Source organism: Prionailurus bengalensis, chromosome C1, assembly GCF_016509475.1.
Source record: "Prionailurus bengalensis isolate Pbe53 chromosome C1, Fcat_Pben_1.1_paternal_pri, whole genome shotgun sequence".
In the NCBI taxonomy this organism is placed as follows: domain Eukaryota; kingdom Metazoa; phylum Chordata; class Mammalia; order Carnivora; family Felidae; genus Prionailurus; species Prionailurus bengalensis.
Genome location: NC_057345.1, coordinates 78,585,212 through 78,608,373, shown reverse-complemented (window position 1 = coordinate 78,608,373; position 23,162 = coordinate 78,585,212). Strand labels below are relative to the sequence as shown.

The 23,162-nt window shown below is 36.3% G+C and overlaps 1 protein-coding gene across 3 annotated transcripts in view; it reads right to left on the bottom strand.

The window, feature by feature from the left end:
• Positions 1-23,162, bottom strand: part of RPAP2 (RNA polymerase II associated protein 2) — a 101,527-nt gene that overhangs the window by 62,357 nt on the left and 16,008 nt on the right. For all 3 annotated transcript variants that reach the window (XR_006296658.1, XM_043575566.1, XM_043575567.1), the window contains exons 6-7: positions 21,833-21,921; positions 371-406 (exon numbers count right to left, since the gene is read on the bottom strand). Coding sequence is in view for 2 of the 3 variants with exons in the window: in XM_043575566.1 (XP_043431501.1) it covers positions 371-406; positions 21,833-21,921 (125 nt within the window). In the remaining variant the exon portion in view is untranslated. The remainder of the gene's footprint in view (positions 1-370; positions 407-21,832; positions 21,922-23,162) is intronic.

The window sequence follows — 23,162 nt, the reverse complement described above, 5'->3', positions numbered from 1 at the left end:
TGGCATATTAAGCTTTGAAATCCTATAAAATAAGACTAAAAAAACCTTTCAACAAATGTAATTGGCATAATCTAGTTGACAAAGAAGCACAGTATCTCAGATGGAAGCTATGTTTGTGTCGTATTTCAACAGGTTCAATTAGACTTCATTGTAGGAACAGCTGTACAATAAATCATACAGATCAAACACATCATCTTACTATCACAAAAGAAAAAGCTGTACAAGGCAAATATTTCTTTGTGTGGGCTAAAATGGGCACTTACCTCATGCATCAACACAGGAAGTCCAAAAGCTCGTATCACCTGGTTTACTCTTAATGTTTCTATTAACATAAATATATAGAAGGTAAGTAATACTGATTCAACCATACCTTTGTCCTTCCTGTAGCAGTTGAAAATCAGGATCCCTGTGACAAAACATAGGAATAAAAAATTGAAGGCAACTGGTATGTCAAACATTTTCAAGTGTTTGTTATAACTATATTGGATAGAAAATATAATTAAAAGGAAACAGTTCATTTAAAGTTTTAAAGAAAAAATTGAAGAACAAAGTATTGTGAAACTCATCCATAAGAAATATGGATTAATCTGTTATCCAAAATTTGTTCATATTTTAGGACTAAGTTCAATTTCCATGAGTGTAATAAAGTTTTCCCTGACTAACCTGACTAAAGTAAATCACTCTCTCCTATGAGTTCCAGAGTCAGTATTATGTATTCAATTAATATATGTTAATCAGGTACTCCTCTATGGCTTAATACTAGAATTATTATCTAAAAGTCTTACTTTTCATATGTTTAAGTGTGGTTTCTTACCAAACTACAAGCTTCTTGAGGGCAGGAATTATGTACCACAATTCTCCTCTATTTCCTTTATATAGTCAATAAGAATTTTTGCTCTGATTTCTGAGAAAGCATTGTATCGTAGTATGGATATTAACTATGTAGATCAGGTGATTGAATTCAATTCTAGGAACAATTTTTCTATGCAATACCAGAAATTACATTTGGCTGGGCATCATGGATATTTAAAAGACAGAGAGAAAAGCTCTTAGAAAGCCAATACAAAAAGGAACAAATAGCAAGTGATTCCAAGAGGACAGGAAAACTCTATAAAATATTTCTGAAGTGACTCAGGAAAAGTGACTTCTAAAGATTACAAAAATGGATTAAATAAAAGTGAATATACAGGGACACCTGGGTGGCTCAGTTGGTTAAGCAACTTCAGCTCAGGTCATGATCTCAAAGCTTGTGAGTTCAAGCCCTGCATGGGACTCTCCACTCTCAGTGCAGAGCCCACTTTGGACCCTCTGTCTCCCTCTCTCTCTGCCCCCTCCTCCATTCTCTCTCTCTCTCTCTCTCTCTCTCTCTCAAAATAAACATTAAAAATTTAAAAAAGAAAAATATACAAAGAAGAATACACAAAAAATGGAGTGATAATCCATGTTTATCAATAGGGAGACTCAATACTGTCAAGATGTCATTCTCAACTTGATCTACAGATTCAATGTAATCCCAATCAAAATCCCAGCAAGTTATTTGTGGATATCACAAATTGAGTGTAAAGTTTGGGAGGAGGCAAAAGACCAAGAATAGCTAACACAATAATGAAGAACAAAGTTGGAGAACTGACATTACCTGACTTTGAGACTATAACACTACAGTAATGAAGACAGTGTGGTAGTGGTCAAAGAACAGATAAATAGATCACTGGAACAGAATAGAGAACCCAGAAATAGATGCACACAAATATATTCAACTGATCTTTGACAAAGCAGCAAAAGCAATATGAGGGAGAAAAGACCATTTTTTCAACAAATGGTACTGGAATACTGAGTATTCACATGTAAAGAAGTGAATCAAGGGGCACCTGGGTGGCTCAGTGTGTTGGGCCTCTCTGTTGATTTCAGCTCAGGTCACAATCCCAGGGTTGTGGGATTGAGCCCTGTGTTGGGCTCCGCACTGACTGCGGAGTCCACCTGAGATTCTCTTTCTCTCCCTCTGTCCCTCTCCACTGCTTGGACTTTGTCTCTGTCTCTCTCTCTCTAAAACAAACAAACAAACAAACAAACATACAAACAAACAAACAAGTGAATCAAGACAAAGACTTATACCATTCACAAAAACTAACTCAAAATGGATCATAGAACTAAATATAAAACACAAACCTATACAAAACTCCAACAAGATAATATAGGAGAAACTAGATGACTTTTTAGATAGGACACCAAACACACAATCTATGACTGAAAAAACTGGTAAGCCAGGCTTCATTAAATTTAAAAAATTCTGCTTTGTGAAAGATATTGTCAAGAGAATAAAAAGAAAAACCAGATTAGGAGAAAATATTTGCAAAAGACATACTTAATAAAAGACTATTATCCAAAATATCAAATAACTCTTAAAAGTCAGTAAGAAAACACCTCAATAAAAATGGGTCAGAGACATTAAAAGACACCTCACCAAAGAAGATATAAAGATGGCAAGTAAGCATATGAAAAGATGCTCTACATTATATGTCATCAGCAAACTGCAAATTAAAAGAACAGTAAGATACCACTACACTTGTTAGTATAGCTAAAATACAGAACACTGACAACATCACATGCTGGTGAATGTTTGGAGCAAGAGAACTCTCATTCATTCCCGGTGAAAACGCAAAATGGTACAGCCACTTTGAAATACAGTTTGGTGATTTCTTTTAAAACTAAACATACTCTTACCATACAATCCAGAACTCTTACTCCTCGGTATTCACCCAAAGGAGTTGAAAATTTACATCTACATACCATTTGCACCTATGTGGATAGAACTAGAGGGTATTATGCTAAGTGAAATTAGTCAGAGAAAGACAAATATCACATGACTTCACTCATATGAAGAATTTAAGATACAAAACAGATGAACATAGGGAAGGAAAGCAAAAATAATATAACAACGGTGGGGGGGAGACAAAACAGAAAACACTCTTAAATACAGAGAACAAACAGAGGGTTGGTGGAGGGGCTGTGGGAGGGGGGATGGGCTAAATGGGTAAGGGGCATTAAGGAATCTACTCTTGAAATCATTGTTGCACTATATGCTAACTAACTTGGATGTAAATTAAAGATAAACAAATAAATAAGAAAATTTACGTCTACACAAAAGCCTGCACACGGATGTTTACAGCAGCTCTATCCATTTTGCCAAAACTTAGAAGCAATTAAGATATCTTTCAGTTGGTGAACGGTTAAATAAACTGTAGTAAATTCAGACAACAGATTATTATTAAGCATTAAAAAGAAACTAGCCACCATCAACCTAGAAAAAGACAGGGAAGAAACTTAAATGCATATTACTAAGTGAAATAAGCCAGCCTGAAAAGAACATATTCTGTATTAATTTTACTACCTAATATTCTGGGAAAGGTAAAACTATGGAGATAGTAAAAAGATCAGGGTTGGGGCACCTGGGTGGCGCAGTCGGTTAAGGGTCCGACTTCAGCCAGGTCACGATCTCGCGGTCCGTGAGTTCGAGCCCCGCGTCAGGCTCTGGGCTGATGGCTCAGAGCCTGGAGCCTGTTTCCGATTCTGTGTCTCCCTCTCTCTCTGCCCCTCCCCCGTTCATGCTCTGTCTCTCTCTGTCCCCCCAAAAAATAAATAAAGGTTGAAAAAAAAATTTAAAAAAAAAGATCACGGTTTATGACAGGTGGGAGATGAATAAGTGGAGCACATAGGATTTTTATGACTATAAAATTACTCTGTATAATAATATAATTAATGTTGGATTCAAGTCATTATATATTTGTCCAAACCCATAGAATGTACAAAGCTAAGAGTGAACTCTAATGTAAACTATGGGCTTTGGGTGATAATGATATGTCAATACAGGCCCATCAATTGTAACAAATGAGCAATTTTGTTGGAGGATGCTGATAATGAGGGAGGCTATACAAGGGTAGGGGTAAGGAGGGTATATGGGAAATCTCTGTACCTTCCTCTCCATTTTGCTATGAAGCTAATATTGCTCTAAGGAATAAAGTCTATTAATAGAAAAAAAAGTAAATATAAGAAACTAGACATACATGAAAGAGAAGCTAAGGCATTGAATATTAATCCCATTTAAAGGACAAAATAGGGTTCCAATGAAGGCCATGATATTGCAAAAAAGCATTTCAATTAAAAAAAGTTAAGCCAAATGGATAGATGGAACCACAGGTTATTCGAGTTATGACATTGAAAGGCTGCTAATCAAAAAATGTCAGTTAAAGATATTTTTCTATATAATTAAGCATCAGAGTTGACCACATAATACTGCCTAGATAATCCATTTATCTTGTGTTCAGTCTTACGCAGAAGAGGCACTGCTATGAATGGACTCTCCTACCAATCCTCTCCTTAAGTTATGGAAGGCACCGCTAACTAATCAAGGCATTCTTTCCCATTATATTTCTTCTCAGCACCACACATCAGGAGACATATGGGATGAAACCAATATTTGCCATCCCTGCTTTAGAGATTCCCCTGTAGTTCAGGAATTCTCCAAGACCAATAATAAAAAATTTAGAAGGAAAGGCAAAATAAGACAATGGGCAATGAGCTGCCTGAGAGTAAAATTTTAATCTATTTTTGTTTTTTTCCTTAGTCCCTCAGCCAATTGAGGCATATCCTTTCCCAATCACCCAATATTACCCTGTTTACACTACTTCTTCTACTCACTAAAACTCTAGTTATAGAAGCTACCTTGGGTTGGTGTTCCTCAAAGCAAAGGACACTACTTGGATGGTGACTAGCCTTGATTGCCCCAGGGGATATTTATAACTCTCATTAAGAGCTTTTTTGGCCTAAATAATATGCTAACTTTTATAACAGAGGATTTTATTGCCTCTCACAGGTACCTGTAGTTCTTTCATTCTTCATATCCCACATCCCCATCCAAGTCTTCCTGGCTAAAATTGTCAAGGTTCAGTGCCTTGCAGCTGCCTGGCATTTAGTCCTATAGGGTCTGAGTATCTCTATAGGTAAGAAAATATGTATGGACAGTGATTCTCAATTGGACTCTTACACTCAACAGCTAACCTACAAATGCAGGGTATATATTCCATTATTCCTTCAAAAATAAAATTCTGAACTATTATATGTATGAATTATGCTGGGTATATTAAGTTATATAAAGAACAGATTCTTATTCTTAAGGACGTTACAATTTAGTAGGAGAAAAACGCCTGTTCTAAGAGCTTCACAAAGGTTAATCCTCACAAGAATGAGTAGCTACAACTATTATCCCCATGTTACAGATAAAAAAATTTGAGTACTAAAAGAATAAGTAGTGGAAAGCCACACAACTGGTAAGTGGTAAAGCCAGAAATCAAATCAAGACAGCAGGGCTCTTAACTACATTTTGCATCATATAATTTCAGAGAATATATGTTAAGTATCATGAGAGATACATGAACTGCTACAACAAATTACAGAAGAAATAAAAATTGCTTGTTGAGCCAATGAAGAAAAGCTTTAGATTCAGTTGGGTCTATAAAGATTCATATAGTTTATATATAAAAGCCTTTAAGGCTAACTCTATGGATCTGAGGTTTTACTCCATAAACCTCTCCCTTTTTCCTCTTGCCTTTTAGGATATTATCATACTTAAATCTATCTTGAGAAAATAAACACAGAAACCAACAAACCCTGTCCTTTAATCATACAGCTCCCCCCACTCCCTTTTTCATTGTAACCTTTCTTTATAGAAGTCTGCACTGGTTTTCAATTCCACATCTCCTATTCAATCATCACCCCTCTGCCTCCTGGAATCTGTATGCATTACTCTACTGAGATGTCTCTTGCTAATATTACCAATCACCATAGAAATGCTAAACTTAATGGATATTTTTCAGGGTTCTGTCCCTACCAACCTTTTTAAAGTAGAAGAAAAATAATCAACTTGAGAGGAGAGCTTGAAAGAGTGAGAAAATAGGAATAAATCATGAAGCAAGCCTTGGTGACAGAAGAAAAGAATCAGGAACATAGAAAGTATAAGCAATGAGGCAGAGAAACGAGAGAGGATAAGAAAATAACGTTGAAGGAAATTCTGCTGGATGCACTCAATCATTTAGTTAAGTGGTAGGTTAAATTATCTATAATGAGTTGGGGATTGGGTTCAAAGTTTAAGGAGAGAAGAAAATGTGTGAACTTATCAGAGAGTCAATAAGAAACAAAGAAAAAAACATGTGAACACATGAGTGAGATTACACAGAATAAAATGGAACAGGGCCAAAGGAATGGAAAGAGTGCATGAGGCTTTGGTGTCAGATCTGGGTTTAAATTCCAGATCTATATAAATGAGCCTAGTGTTCTGGGTTAGTCACTAAACCTCTGTGAGCTTCAGTTCCACCACCCATAAAATGAGTAATAACACTTCCAAGGGGTCTTGTAAGGACTGAGACAGCTTATTTAAAGCACTAATGTTCTAAATGAGACAGCTTATCTAAAGCGCTTGAGAACTTTACTCAATAAAGATCAGGAACCCAAGCACAGAAAAAAAGGGTGAGGGAGGAGTTAAGATGGTAGAGGAACAGGGGGACCCTAAGCTTGCCTAGTACCTCAAACACAGCTAGATAAAAATCAAATCATTCTGAACACCCAAGAAATCAATCTGAGGACTGAGAGAACAAAACTGCAAGTCTACAAGTAGAATTGTAGAAGGTAGGAGCTGCGGAGACTTGATTTGGGGGAGGTAAGAACTGCGGGTGCTGTGGAGGGGAAGGAGCCCTGCTTATATAGAGTACCACAAGGTATTAGAAGCAGTGGAGCCCAAAATCTGAAGTTGTAGAAGTCTGCCCACTACAGGGGTCCAGCCTGGTTTAGTGGTGCTCCTATGGTGAAGGAGAGTGGAGAACCGAGAGTGGACAGCATGGACTGAGGATCCCCTGGGTCACATGAGGAGAAACAGTTCCCCTCCACTCCCCTTGGGAGTGGCTGCAAGGCCTCTCCAGGGCCAGAAGAATGGATGGCACCAATGTGCTGTACTGTTGCCAGGCACAGCAGTGGAAACACTGGCTGAGGGCAGTGAATCTTTTTTTTTTTAATTTTTTTAAATTTTATTTTGTATTTTTAAAATTTATTTTATATTTTTAAAAATTTACATCCAAATTAGTTAGCATATAGCGCAACAATGATTTCAGGAGTAGATTCCTTAGTGCCCCTTACCTATTTAGCCCATCCCCCCTCCCACAACCCCTCCAGCAACCTTCTGTTTGTTCTCCACATTTATGAGTCTCTTCTGTTTTGTCCCCCTTCCTGTTTTTATATTATTTTTGTTTCCCTTCCCTTATGTTCATCTGTTTTGTCTCTTAAAGTCCTCATATGAGTGAAGTCATATCATTTTTGTCTTTCTCTAATTTCACTTAGCATAATATTCTCCAGTTCCATCCATGTAGTTGCAAATGGCAAGATTTCATTCTTTTTGATTGCTGAGCAATACTCCATTGTGTATATATACATATATACATATACATATACATATACATATACATATACATATACATATACCACATCTTCTTTATCCATTCATCCATCGATGGACATTTGGGCTCTATCCATACTTTGGCTATTGTTGATAGTGCTGCTATAAACATGGGGGTGCATGTGTCCCTTCGAGACAAGCAGACCTGTATCCTGTGGATAAATGCCTAGTAGTGCAATTGGTGGGTCGTAGGGTAGTTCTGTTTTTAGTGTCTTGAGGAAGAGGGCAGTGAATCTTGATGCAGGCTTTCTGTTCTGCTTTGCCTAAGATCTGAACCACTGTGTGGTCGTGTGACTGCTGTCTTGGACAAGCTGGCAAATGGCAAAAGCATGGCAAGGCCCTCTTCCAGAGGAACAGCTTGGAGCCATGCCAACCAAGTCCCTAAAATCTGGAGTTTAGAAACCCAGCCATGGGCCTGAGACAAAACAACTTGGACATAAACAGGGTGAAGGCAGCCTGGGACATAAGGGAGATAATTGTGTTCTCTTCTGTGAGGGATTCCTGAAAAGTGGTGGGTGCAAGCTCTCTGCTCTGTGGATAAGAGAGCTGAGCAAACCCATTTTGCTCCCCCGTCCATCAGCACTGACTGACCTCAGTGAGCTAACCAGCATCACCAAGTAAAGACCTGAGCTGCTTACGCCAAGCCCCAGCCCTGCTGCACCCTGCTGTGCCCTGCAGGTGTATCTCAATGAGGGCAAGTTGGCCTGAGAAGCAGCACAGAAGCTGGCCCCAGAAGACCCCTCGTACACTCCCAACTCCACTGATCATAGAATGCTGCAAAGCTTCAGCTCTAGGGGAAATAGGGTCTAGATTCCTTTTTATTTTTTTAACTTTTTAGTTTTATATGTATATATATATATATATATTTATATTTATAATATATAAATTAGTTATATATATATAATATATATAAATATATATTATAAAATAGAAATATATATGTAACTATATAAATACAAATATTGCTTTTATTTTTAGATCTAGCTTCTTTTAACAAGCAGATCAAATCATATTTTGTCTGGACAAAATGACAAGATGTAGGAATACACCCAAAAAGAAAGAGCAGGAGTAGAAGTAACAGCCAGGGATTTAATCAATACAGATAGATGTCTGAACTAGAATTTAAAACAATTATAAGGGCACTAACTGGGTTTGAAAAAAGCATAGAAGACACTACAGAATCATTTACTGCAGACATAAAAGAACTAAAATCCAATGAGGACAAAATTAAAAATGCTATAACCAGGATGCAAACCTGAATGGATGCCATAATACCAAGGATGAAGAAAGCAGAAGAATGAATCAGTGATATAAAAGATAAAATCACAAAAAATAATGAAGCTGAAAAGAAGAGGGAAAAACAGGTACTGGATCATGAAGGTAGACTTAGGGAACTCAGCGACGTCTGAAAACGTAATAACATTCATACCATAGGAGACTCAGAAGATGAAGAGATGGAAAAAAGGGGCAGAAGATTTATTTGAGCAAATTATAGCTGAAAACTTCCCTAATCCGGGAAAGGACACAGACAATGAAATCCAAGAAGCACAGAGAACTCCAATGAAATTCAACAAAAGCTGGCAATCGCCAAGGTATATCATAGTCAAATTCACAAAATACCCAGAGAAGGAAAGAATCTCCAAAGCAGCAAGGGAAAAAAAAGTCCTTAACCTACAAAGGAATACAGATCAGGTTCGCAGTAGACTCATTCACAGAAACTTGGCAAGACAGAAGGGATGGCAGGATATATTGAACATGCTAAATGGGAAAAATGTGCAGCCAAGAATACTTTATCTAGCAGGCCATCATTCAGAATGGAAGGAGAGATAAAGAGTTTCCCAGAAAAACAAAAACTAAAGTTTGTGACCAGTAAACTAGCCCTAGAAGATATATTAAAGGGGACTCTTTGGGGGGAAAAAAGACCAAAAGCAACAAAGACTAGAAAGGAACCAAGAATATCACCAGAAACACCAGATTTACAGGTAACACAATGGCTAAATTCATATTTTTCAATATTCACCCTGAATGTAAGTGGACCAAATGTTCCAATCAAAAGATATAGGGTATCAGAATGGATTAAAAAAAAAAAAAAAACACAAGATCCACCAGGGGGGTGCCTGAGTGGCTCATTCGGTTAAACGCCTGACTTCAGCCTAGGTCATGATCTCACCATTCCCGAGTTTGAGCCCTGCATCAGGCTCTGTGCTGAAAGCTTGGAGCCTGGAGCCTGTTTCAGATTCTGTCTGTCTGTCTGTCTCTCTCTATCCTTCCCCACTTGTGCTCTGTCTCTCTCTCTCTCAAGAACAAACATTGAAAAAGTTAAAAAACAAAAAACAAAAAACAGAACAAGACCCACCTATATGCTGCCTATAAGAGCCTCATTTTAGATCTGAAGATACCTGCAGATTAAAAATTAGGGGATGGGGAATATTTATCATGCTAATGGACATCAAAAGAAAGCTGGAGTAGCCATACTTCTATCAAAAAAACCAGACTATTCCTCCAACTTGGGAGGCAATTATATATATATATATATACAATTCAATATATATAAATCAATTAATATATAAATATATATAAGTCAATTAATATAGAAATAAATAAATCAATTAGTAACAAGCATATATAAATATATATCAATAACAAATTTATAAATCAATTAATAACAAGCATAAAGAAACTCACCAATAACAATACAATAGTAGTAGGGGACTTTGACCTCCCCCCCCCCCCCCCACTTACATCACCGGACATATCATTCTACACAGAAATTTAACAAAGAAACAATGGCTTTGAATGCACCCCAATGCACTTAACAGACATTCAGAACATTTTATCCTAAAGCAGCAGAATATACCTTCTTTTTGAGTGCACATGGAACATTCTCCAGAACAGATCACATACTGGGTCCAAATCAGCCCTTAACAAGTACAAAGAGATCAAGATCATTCCATGCATATTTGTAGACCTCAACACAATGAAACATGAGATCAACCACAAGAAAAAATTTGGAAGTACCACAAAATACATGGAGGTTAAAGAACATCCTATTAAACAATGAATGAGATAACCAGGAAATTAAAGAAGAAATAAAGAAATACATGGAAGCAAATGAAAATGAAAACATAACAGTTCAAAACCATTGGGATGCAGCAAAAGTGGTCATAAGAGGGAAGTATACTGCCATACAGGACTACCTCAAGAAATAAGAAAAGTCTCAAAACAGACCTAACCACATACCTAAAGGTGCTAGAAAAGGAAAAGCAAATAAAGCCAAAAGCCAGCAGAAGGGAAATAATAAAGATCAGAGCAGAAATAAATGATATAGAAACAAAAAGTAGAACAGATAAATGAAACTAGGAGCTTGTTCTTATCAAAGCCAGACTTATCAAAAAGAGAAAGGACCCAAATAAATAAAATCATGAATGAAACACGAAAGATCATAACCAAAACCACAGAAAAAGAAATAATCATAAGAGATTATGAAAAATTATATGCCAACAAATTGGGCAAAACCTAGAAGAAATGGACAAATTCCTAGAAACACAGAAACTACCAAAACCGAAACAGGAAGAAATAGAAAATTTGAACAGGCCCATAACCAGCAAAGAAACGTAATCAGTAATGAAAAATCAATACACAAAAGTCCAGGGCCAGATGACTTCCTAGGGGAATTCTACCAGACATTTAAAGAAGAGTTAATACCTATTCTTCTCAAATTGTTCCAAAAAATAGAAATGAAAGGAAAACTTCCAAACTCATTCTACAAGGCCAGCAATACCTTAATTCCAAAACCAGACAAAGAGCCCACTAAAAAGGAGAATTACAGGCCAATATCCTTGATGAACATGTATGCAAAAATTCTCAAAAAGATACTAGCAAATCAAACCCAAGAGTACATTAAAAGAATTATTCACCATGATCAAGTGTGATTTATTCCTGGGCTGCAGAGATGGTTCAATATTTGCAAATTACTCAACGTGATACACGATGTTAATAAAATAAAGGATAAGAACTGGGGCGCCTAGGTGGCTCAGTCCGTTAAGCATGACTTCAGCTCAGGTCATGATCTCACAGTTCGTGGGATCGAGCCTCATGTCGGGCTCTATGCTGACAGTGCAGAGCGTACTTGGGATTCTCTCTTTCTATCTCTGATCCTACCCCACTTGCATGCTCTCTCCCAAAAGTAAATAAACTTAAACAAACAAAAAAAAAGGATAAGAACCATATTATCCTCTCAACAGATGCAGAAAAAGCATTTGACAAAATAAATACAGCATCATTCTTTATAAAAAACCTTCAACAAAGTAGGAATAGTGGGAACGTAACTTAAATCAGAAAGGCCATGTACAAAACACCCACAGCTTATATCATCCTCAATGGGGAAAAACTGAGAACTTTTCCTCTGTGGTCAGGAATAAGACAGGGATGTCCACTCTCACCATTACTACTTAACAAAGTACTGGAAATCTTAGCCTTAGCAATCAGACAACAAGAAAAACATCAACAAGAAAGGCATCACAATCAGCAAGGAAGAATCAAAGTTTCACTATTTGTAGATGACATCATATTCTATGTAGAACCTGAAAGACTACACCAAAAAATTGCTAAACTGATACATGAATTCAGCACAGCACTAGACTAATTCAGCACAGTCATGGGATATAAAAATCAATGTACAGAAATCTGTTGCATTAATACATATACCAATAATGAAGCAGCAGAAGGAGAAATCAAGGAATCTATCCCATTTACAATTGTACCAAAAACTGTAAGATGCCTAGCAATAAACCTAACCAAAGAGGGGCACCTGGGTGGCTCAGTTGGTTAAGTGTCCGATTTCAGCTCAGGTCATGATCTCGCAGATTGTGGGTTCAAGCTCTGCGTCAGGCTCTGTGTTGACAGTGTGGAGCCTGGAGCCTGGAGCCTGCTTCAAATTCTGTGTTCCCCTTCTTTCTCTGCCTCTCCTCTGCTCACACTCCATCTCTCTCTCTCCCTCTCCCTCTCTCTCTCAAAAATAAACATAAAAAAAAAAAACTTAAACCTAACCAAAGAGGTAAAAGGTCTGTACTTTGAAAACTATAGAAAACTTATGAGGGAAACTAAAGAGGACACGAAAAAATGGAAAAACATTCCATGCTCATGGACTGGAAGAATCAAACATTGTTAAAATGTCTATATTGCCTAATGCAATCTACACATTTAATCTTTATCAAAATTCCACGAGGGTTTTTCATAGAGCTAGAACAAACAATCCTAAAATTTGCATGGAACCACAAAGACTCCAAATAGCCAAAGCAATCTTGAAAACAAAAAGCAAAGCTGGAGGCATCACAATTCCAGATTTTAAGCTACATTACAAAGCTGTAGTCATCAAGACAGTAGGCACAAAACCAGACATATAGATTAAGAGAACAGAATAGAAAACCCAGAAAAGAACCTGCAACTACATGGTCAACTAATCTTCAACAAAGCAGGAAAGAATATTCAATGGAAAAAGGACAATCTCTTCAACAAATGGTGTTGGGAAAGTTGGACAGCAACATGCAGAAGAATAAAACTAGACTAATTATACACCACACACAAAAATAAATTCAAAATGGATGAAACACCTAAAATTTGAGACAGGAAACCATCAAAATCCTAGAGGAGAACACAGACAGCAACCTCTTTGACCTCGGCCGGAGCCACTTCTTACTAGACACATCTCCAGAGGCAAGAGAAACAAAAGTAAACATGAACTAGTGGGACTTTATCCAGATAGAAAAGCTTCTGTAAAGCGAAGAAAACAACAAAACTAAAAGGCAGCCTACAGAATGGGAGAAGGTATTTGCAAATGACCTATTTGAGAAATAGTAATCAAAATCTATAAAGAGCTTCTCCAACTCAACACCCAAAAAACAAATCATCTAGTGAAGAAATGGGCAGAAGACGTGAACAGACATTTTTTCAAAAAAGACATCCAAATGGTTGACAGACACATGAAAAGATGCACAACATCACTCATCAGCAGCAAATCAAAACCACAATGAGATACCACTTCACACCTGTCAGAATGGCTAAAATTAATAACAAGAAATAACAGGTATTGGCAAGGCTGCAGAGAAAGGGAAACCGTCTTGTACTGTTGGGAATGCAATCTCGTACAGCCACCCTGGAAAACAGTATGGAGGTTCCTCAAAAAGGCAAAAACAAAACTACCCTATAATCCAGCAATCACATTACTAGGCATTTATCCAAAGGATACAAAAATACTGACTTGAAGGGGTATATGCACCCTGATGTTTACAGTAGCATTATCAACAATAGCCAAACTATGGAAAGAGCCCAAATGACTACTGAAGACTGATGAATGGATAAAGGAGATCTGGTATACGTATATATACAAAAGAATATTACTCAGTTATCAAAAGAGTATTTTGCCATTGGCAACAAGTGGATAAAGCTAGAGTATGTTACACTAAGCGAAATTAGTCAGAGAAAGACAAATACCATATGATTTCACTCATAAATGGAATTTAAGAAACAAAACAGATTAACATAGGAAGGGCGGGGGAGAAGACAAAAAGAGAGAATGAAGCAAACCATAAGAGACTCTTAACAATAGAGAACAAACTAAGGGTTGATGGTGGGGACGTGGATTAGATGGATGATGGGTATTAGGGGCACTTGTTATAATGAGCATTGGGTGTTATATGTAAGTGATAAATCACTGAATTCTATTCCTGAAACCAATATTGCACTCTATGTTAACTAACCAGAATTTAAATAAACATTTTAAAAGAAAAAAAAAAGATGACTGTCACTTGGGAAGGTAGACATGGTAGAAGGTTAAGGGAGAAAGAATCTGGGATTGTTTGAATGGACAATACTGTAACTGCTGACTGTGGAGCTCAAGAAAACAAATTTAATCAAAGTCTGTCCAACCTAGAAGAATAGAGCTAAGGTAGAGACAGGAGGTCAAAATGAGGTTACAAAGCATACTCAAGAGTGATAGCTGTAGATGAGATAGAGGTTGTGGTCACAACGGGAAGCTCTTATTTCAAGATCTTGGAGGTAGAATAGCCCATGTAAGAGTAAGTCTATGTATGGCTGAATTAAGAGATAATCAAAATGTAAACACTATTCTGAATCATGAATGCAGTTTAAGATAATTTTATGAGAAATACCCAGCTACATAACAACATTTAAGGAAAAACACTTAAGAATTAAGAAAAAAAAAAAAAACCTCAATTTCTAAAGGTAAGGGGAAAGCCAGAATATACAAAGTGCCTACCATATGGTAGGTGGCCTTGGCTTTCTTTCTTTTTTTTTTTTGTGGTGTAATATACATTACATAAAATTTACCATTTAAACCATTTTTAATTATAGTTCAGTGGCATTAAGTACATTCGTATTTTTGTACAACTATCACCATCATCCATTTCCAGAATATTTTCATCTACCCACACTTTGTCCTAGCTGTTTTTTATACAACTTCACTTAATCCTCATATAACTTATGGCTTTTTTTTTCTTTACAGATGAGGAATCTAAAGTTTTGAGAGGTTAAGCAATTAACTAGTAAATCTAGGATTCGAATTTGGATCTTTCAAAGTTCAAGCTCTTTCTACAACATGCTGCCTGTAAAATCAGAAAAAAGACTTTAAAAAGTTGTGAGGGTACTACCTTTGTTTAATCTTTCTCATAGGAACTCAATATACTTTACAAGTGACTATTTTCCCCTCCTTTGTTTCATTTTTCTTACTTCAGGTAAAGAAAACTATATTGAACATTGTTTCTAGATATTTGATGAGTAATCTTAACAGTCTCCCTGATACCCAGTCTGTAAAATGGAGAATAATATGTGACACTAAAATAAATTAGATTGGCACTTAATAAGGTTATTAAATGAAAGGTTCAATATAAAAATTCAGTTTTATTGTTTTGCTATAGCTGTTTAGAAAGAATGAGGCACTAAGTTATATTGCATTCTTTTCTATCCTTAAATGAAATTCAAAAGCTATTTGTTAAAAGTGCCATGTCTCTTTTCAAAACATTTTAATGTTTATTTTTGAGAGAGAGAGAGAGAGAGAGAGAGAGAGAGAGAGATTGTACAAGTGGTGGAAGGACAGAGAGGGAGACACAGAATCTGAAAGCAGGCTCCAGGCTTTGAGCTGTCAGCTGAGAGCCCGATGCAAAGCTTAAACCTGTGAACTATGAAATCATGACCTGAGCCGAAGTCAGACACTTAACCCATTGAGCCACCTAGGTGCCCCTCTTTTTTTTTTAAGTTTATTTATTTATTTGGAGGGAGAGAGAGCACATGGGAGAGAGAGAGAGAGAGAGCGCGCGCGCGGGAGAGAGAACCCAGAGCAGGCGCCACACTGTCAGCACAGAGCTCAGTGCAGGGCTCGAACTCACGAACTGTGAAATCACGACCTGAGCCAAAACCAAGAGTCGGATCCTTAACCGACTGAGCCACCCAGACACTGCAAAAGTGCCATTTCTCTTTGTTCTATGTATCTTCCATTCCCCTCGAAGTTTACGTTGCCCCGGATTATTCTCAATCTGATAGGACCTCAACTTAAAAAACAAAAATAATCATGTTAGTTAAAGAATACCTTCAAACTGCTTCTTCATAAACATTTTAATGTTATTTTCACCGAAGTATAAATTACATGATTAACTGCAACTTTAGCAATATAAATCTAAAACTAGAAATAACTTGTGCCAAATAACCTTGTGTGTATATATGCACATATATGTGTTTGTATCACTCAGAATATGTGTACTATACATAAACCAACAAAAGCAGCAGGCTACAATTCCCCCCTGTGGTGGAAATTTCTCAAATATAATATGAGACATGTTAAAACCTCTTTAAGACAAGTTTTTATTCTGTACACCCAGCAACAGAAGTGGCTGTTCAGGAAGAGGTTAGAGAAGTTGTTCTGCAGAGGTTTTTGGCTTCCGCACCTCTGAGATTATACTGTTTATTGCCAAGAAGCATGTGTGAAAATCCCCTACTCTGGGCCACATGATGGCGCTTTTAGCTCTGTCAGCATTAGCCATTCACCCCATTTTGATCTTTTAAACTATAATTTGATTCTCAACATTTGTCCTTCCTTCTTAGTTTTAACTCCTGATTTTTTAAGTTACAAAGAAACCGCTTTCCTTCAAAGATTTGTCAGAGCCTGTAGTGAACAAAACAGGATTTATAAATGGAACTATATGACTATCTAAATGAGCGTACTGTCTAAGAGGAACAAATATGTGGTCTGTCTCTGGCCACCAAGTGGGTGAAAAATTTCTAACTCACAACATGAGATGCATCATACTGCGTCATGACCCAGTCCATCTAGGTCAATGTTCTGTCTCTGACACGGCATCAGGAGACATTTTGGGAGAAGCACTGCTGTTCTCCATGACATTGAAGATACACTCCACATATTTTTTCATATCTTAATAATAAAAATGAGGGACTTGAAAACCTCTAAGGCACCTTCTGACTCCAAAGCCTCAGTAGAAGTATGGAGCTAGAATTCATGAATTTCTCTATATCCTTCTTAAAGCTACTTACACATTTTAAGCAATGAGATACACAGCCTTCTATGGTATAAAATAGTATCTTAGCAGTGTTAAGGGACACTAAAGATTTTAGTATTTTGGGAGTCTGGTGAATAAATTTATATTAGCTTTCATAACAATATAAGACTAAATTGAGTCAAATTCAACATTCTGTTTCCAAAGAGTATGGAAGATCATAGTGTCCCTGAAGATGCCAACTTCAAGTTGTTCTGAACATGCTATAATATATTCCTGGGTTTCTTCATAATTTAAGAACTCTGTTCCAATCTTTCTTCAGCCTTTATCTTTATAGACTGAAGAGTTCAAATTATTCAAGTCAGTAACATTTATTCTAAATTCTTAAATGAGACAGACTTCCCTACAAAATTTTCCCAGTCTTATGCTTACAATTTTAATTTTCACCACTTTTTATAAATAAGACATTTCCTATCTAGGAAACTTTCACTACAGTAGCAGTTTACTGACTCAGAACTGCAAAACATTAGAACTAAAGGGAACTAAGAGTTTAATTGCAACTTTCTACTTTACCAATGAGGAAACTGAGACTTAGTGTTGATAAGAGACTTTCCTATAGTGAAACAACTAAAAACCTAAGCTGGATACAACAAAACAGTACTTAAAAAAAATTTTTTTAATGTTTATTCATTTTTGAGAGACAGAATAAAGCATGAGCTGGAGGGGGGCTGAAAGAGAGGGAGACAGAATCCAAAGCAGGCTCTAGGCTCTGAGCTGTCAGCATAGAGCCCAATGTGGGGCTCGAGCTCACTGACCGCTAGATCATGACCTGAGCCAAAGTCAGATGCTTAACCAACTGAGCCACCCAGGCGCTCCAAGAGTACTTTTAAAACTGCATATTAGAATTTTAAAACTGCATATTAGAATTGACCAACCAATTAAGTGGATTGTTATCAGCATTTAAAAAAAAAAAAAAGCAACAGAGTAGGAGCACCTGAATGGCTCATGCAACTGGGCTTCTGCCTCTTGACTTCAGCGCAGGTCATGATTCCGAGGTCATGGAATGGAGCCTGCATTTGCTTCTGCCCTGACAGCACAGCCTGCTTGGGATTCTCTTTCTCCTTTTCTCTCTACCCCTCCCCTGCTTGTTCTCTTTCTCGCAAAATAAATAAATAAACATTAAAAGGAAAAAAGCAATAGAGTAGAAAGTATCAGGCTGTTCAAGTAATGAGGATAAATATCATTTTATAAAACTTTGTTTCAGTTACATGTGTATTGAATCATAACATAAAATATACTTATAGTGGTCAAAAATTTTGGAAATCATTGCAATAAAATACTCAATTCTTTGAGTGGATTTAAAATTTTGCTCTTATTTTTAAAATTTTAAATTGCTTAATAATTATTAATATCAATAAAATAAAATCAACAATAAAACAATTATGATTATGATTTAATTATGAAGGTGGTGCAAGTTATTATGATGATGGCTTACTTTAAGCTAATTAAAAACATCTCTGCCATACTAAATGCTGCCATTTAAAAGAAACCATTTTCCTCTTTAAAGGAGATAGGTTTTGAAGTGTTATACCCCATACTATATGTGAAGACTTTCTTTAAAAGTCATATTTCGGGGCGCCTGGGTGGCACAGTCGGTTAAGCGTCCGACTTCAGCCAGGTCACGATCTCGCGGTCCGTGAGTTCGAGCCCCGCGTCGGGCTCTGGGCTGATGGCTCAGAGCCTGGAGCCTGTTTCCGATTCTGTGTCTCCCTCTCTCTCTGCCCCTCCCCCGTTCATGTTCTGTCTCTCTCTGTCCCAAAAATAAATAAAAAACGTTGAAAAAAAAAAACTTAAAAAAAAAAAAAAAGTCATATTTCTGGGGGCGCCTGGGTGGCTCAGTCGCTTGAGCGGCCGACTTCAGCTCAGGTCATGATCTCACAGCCTGTGAGTTCGAGCCCCGCGTCGGGCTCTGTGCTGACAGCTCAAGAGCCTGGAGCCTGTTTCGGATTCTGTGTCTCCCTCTCTCTGACCCTCTCCTGTTCATGCTCTGTCTCTCTGTCTCAAAAATAAATAAACGTTAAAAAAAGAAAATTAAAAAAAAAAGTCACATTTCTGTAGAGCTTATATGTGCAACAGCTAGAAAAGCTCTTTAAAATAATATGAATTCTAGAATTCTGATCATTAGAACACATAAAATATAATAAACATCCTCTGAAGACACAGTGACCTCTAGTGGATTCATGAAATAAACCGACATAATTCATGCCCATAAGAATTTATAAATTAAAGTAACACGCAACCAAATATAAAAGATACTACTTCGATTATATACTGACAAGTATTATACATAAATAAGGGCTACAGTTAATACTATGTACATTGTGACAAATGTTTATTTATAGATTATTGGTTACTTCAAATCAAAGAGAAATATAATAGAATCCTAGCAACGTTCAGAACCTATCACAAGCTTAAGAAATATATTTAATTTTTCTGAGATTGTTTGATAAAGATGTTAGATTAAATTGTTTCTAAGGACCTTTCAGCTCTTTAATTATGATCCTTTCTTCTTTAACTCATCTTGTACATCAATGTCAGATCAAATTCTGTTCAAAAGTGTTTGATGGCTCCCCAATACTTGTCCCCATTAGAATAAGTACAAATTTGTTTCACTTGTATATTTATTATGCCATCCAATTAAAATTTCAATTTAAACTCATAGGTTGAGTTTCATTAAGTGTGTGTGTGTGCTCGTACAGGTATGGACAGCCTGCCAGTACTAAGCACTTACTACAAACATTGCATGTAAATTAAAATGGTTTTTTGAGGGAAACCAAAGCCATTTTCATTTTTCTTTTTTGGTGAGGTAGGGAAGGGCATATAGATAAGGTAGAATTTCAAGAACTACAAATAAAGTGACAGACCTTCATGTTCTAGGAAAGGTAGGTATTATGAACATATTAGAATAAGATTTTAGAAAAAGGTTAGAGAGAAGAACTATTTTCTTTTTTTTTTTTTTTTTTAATTTTTTTTCAACGTTTATTTATTTTTGGGACAGAGAGAGAAAGAGCATGAACGGGGGAGGGGCAGAGAGAGAGGGAGACACAGAATCGGAAACAGGCTCCAGGCTCTGAGCCATCAGCCCAGAGCCCGACGCGGGGCTCGAACCCACGGACTGTGAGATCGTGACCTGGCTGAAGTCGGACGCTTAACCGACTGCGCCACCCAGGCACCCCAGAACTATTTTCAATTAGCTAAAGCAAGTACCAATAACTACATCTGAAGAATATAAAGATGACAGGAAGGGTAGTTTGGTAAATGGTTTTGAAGCAGGGATGAGGATGAGCTAAAGTAGCAAGTAGAGAAGATATCACTGGAAACAAAGTTAAGGATAACTTAAGGAAACAGTGGTCTTAACAGCTGGGGAATAGAATACAGCAATATGTGTAGCTGTCATAAGGTTGAAAAGGCGATGAGCAGATCTAGCCAAAGAAATGCTAGGAAAGGAGAAAAAAGGGATGCCCGGGTGGCTTAGTCAGTTGAGTGTCTGACTCCTGATTTCAGCTCAGGTCATGATCTCAGGGTCATGAGATCAAGCCACATGTCAGGCTCCACACTCATCAGTGAAGTGTGCTTCATATTCTTTCTCTCCCTCTCTCTCTCTGCCCCTCTCCCCACTTGCGCTCTCTTTCTCTAAAGGAAAGTAAAAGAGACAAAAAGTGATAGTTAAGAAAGTGCTCGTAGCTCCCCATTCACCTTGGACAATGCTACAACCTTTATTCTTCAAATAAGAAAGGCTAGTGGAGAAATAGTGAACAATTTAGTCTTCACTATGTGTAATTCAATTAACAAAGGCTATAGGGTGGTATGTTTTACATATTCTAAACCACACAGCATTGGATCTGCAGGCAAAGGTGTCAGCCAACAAAGGGACTGTCATCAGTACAAATGATGCTAGTTCAAACTACAGTGGTTTCATACTACCTTGTGCATCAGATAAGACTTTAATAAGAGGTGTTTTTTTTTTTTTAAGGCAAATATCTTTAGTTACTTTGCATCACATTACATTTATGTCACTAAGTTTATTTAGCACTGATACTATTTTACCACAAATAACACTGCCTTGTGTTATAATATTCTTTATGAAGCATGAGTTGAGACCTTATCTCATTTAAGCTTGTCTGAATTTAGACAATACAGTTTGATTACATAACAATTTTTGTTACCTTTACTGTATTATGGCATTTGTCCCTCAATAATAAATTTCTCTCAAATTCAGCAACTACTAACATGTTGTAAATGTTTAAACATTTCCCAAGTGGCAAACCCCAGGAATATTCATAAACATTTTGCTAAAAATTAAATTGGATTTCTTTAAATTTATAAAATACTGTACTGATTTTTAATAGAGATTGAATGAATTAGTTACCTGAACTTTTTAACCTTAGTACATAGTTTTCTAACAACAAAACAAGTTCAGTGGATCCTCAGTTTTAGTATCCTGAAAAACTTTAACATTCTTACTCTAGAATTATAATATTAATAGGGTTAATAGAAATAACTTGCATAGCAGAAAGCAAAGTTCAGGTGTTGTGATTAAAACAACAAAGAAACAACTTTTATATTTACTTTCTGATTTTAAGTGTAAAATCCTTAATAACTAAGCTAAAAATATAACCATTTCTCCACAATGAAAATGTGTATGATGGTAACATTCTTAGGAAACTACAACTACTCTCTATACATCCCAAAAAGTAGAAAGAAATTATTGGAATATATGAACAAATGTATATGTAATGATTTAAATTACCTTTCCTCTTCTCGAACCCATACTGGAGTTTTAGGAATTTGTGCTTCAAAAAACTTAGATGCTTTGTAACAAAAATTGCTGCAAAAACACTGAAAAACATTTTAAAATCAGAAAATTATTTTTTTCTTACTGTGAAACACAACTAACTTATGTACAGAAGAGAGTATAAAACATAAACATGTAGTTCAAAGAAAATAATGAAAACCCATGAATCTACCAACCAAGGTAAGAATAAGGTATAGTACCTTCAAAGCTCTATTATGTGTCCATCCTGGATAGCATCACTTTCGACATTCCCCAGAGGTAACCACTATCATATTCTGTGTTCCTTATTCCCTTGCTTTCCTTTAGTTTTGCTATCTATAGAAACATCCCTACAAAAGATACCATTTAGTTTCAACCAATTTTAAACTTTGTCTGAATGTAATCATATTGTTATGTTCTCTGAGTTTTTTGTTCCAAATTATAGTTTTTCAGATTTTTGTAGTTGTGGCTTATATATACATTACATTCAATTGTGTAAGTATATTACCATTTATTTATTATGAATAATTGAGTTGTTTCTAACTTTTCTGCTATCTCTACAATGTGACTATAAGCACTTTAAGAATTTTTAAAATTAAAAAAAATTGTGGTCAAATACACCAAAATTTACCATCTAAATTGTTTTTAAGTGTTACAGTTCAGCGGCATTAAACACCTTCTCACCGTAGTACAACCATTACCATGATCCATCTCTAGAACTCTTTTTATCTTGCAAAACTGAAACTGTACACCCATTAGACAATAACTCATTTCTGCCTCCTCTTATAATCTCCATTCTACATTCATAACTATGTATCTGACTACTCTAGTTACCTCATGTAAGTGGGATCATTTAATATTTGTCCTTTTGTGCAGGCTTATTTCACTTAGCATCATGTCTTCAATGTTTATCCATGTTGTAGCATGTGTCAGTATTTCCTTCCTTAAAAAGGTTGAATGATAGTATATCATATATTTTGTTAACCCAACTAGGAAGAAATGGGAAAGAAATTCTTTAAAATATATACCAAGAATAGAAAAGCCTGGTCATAAAAAATGTGTGAACTTGACTTTACTAGATAATACCAAAGAAGTTCTCAAAAAGTTGCACCAATTTTATTTAACCAGCAGTTAAAGAGTTTCTAATATTGTCAAATTTTTATAATTTTGCTAATTTGGAGACTGTAAATCAATGTTTTTATTTGCTTTTCCCCTGATTAATAAGGCTGAGCATCTTTTCATATTTCATTATCAAGTTCCTTCTATAAAATTTCTACAAGGTTTTCTGTCTTTTCCTGGTTATGAA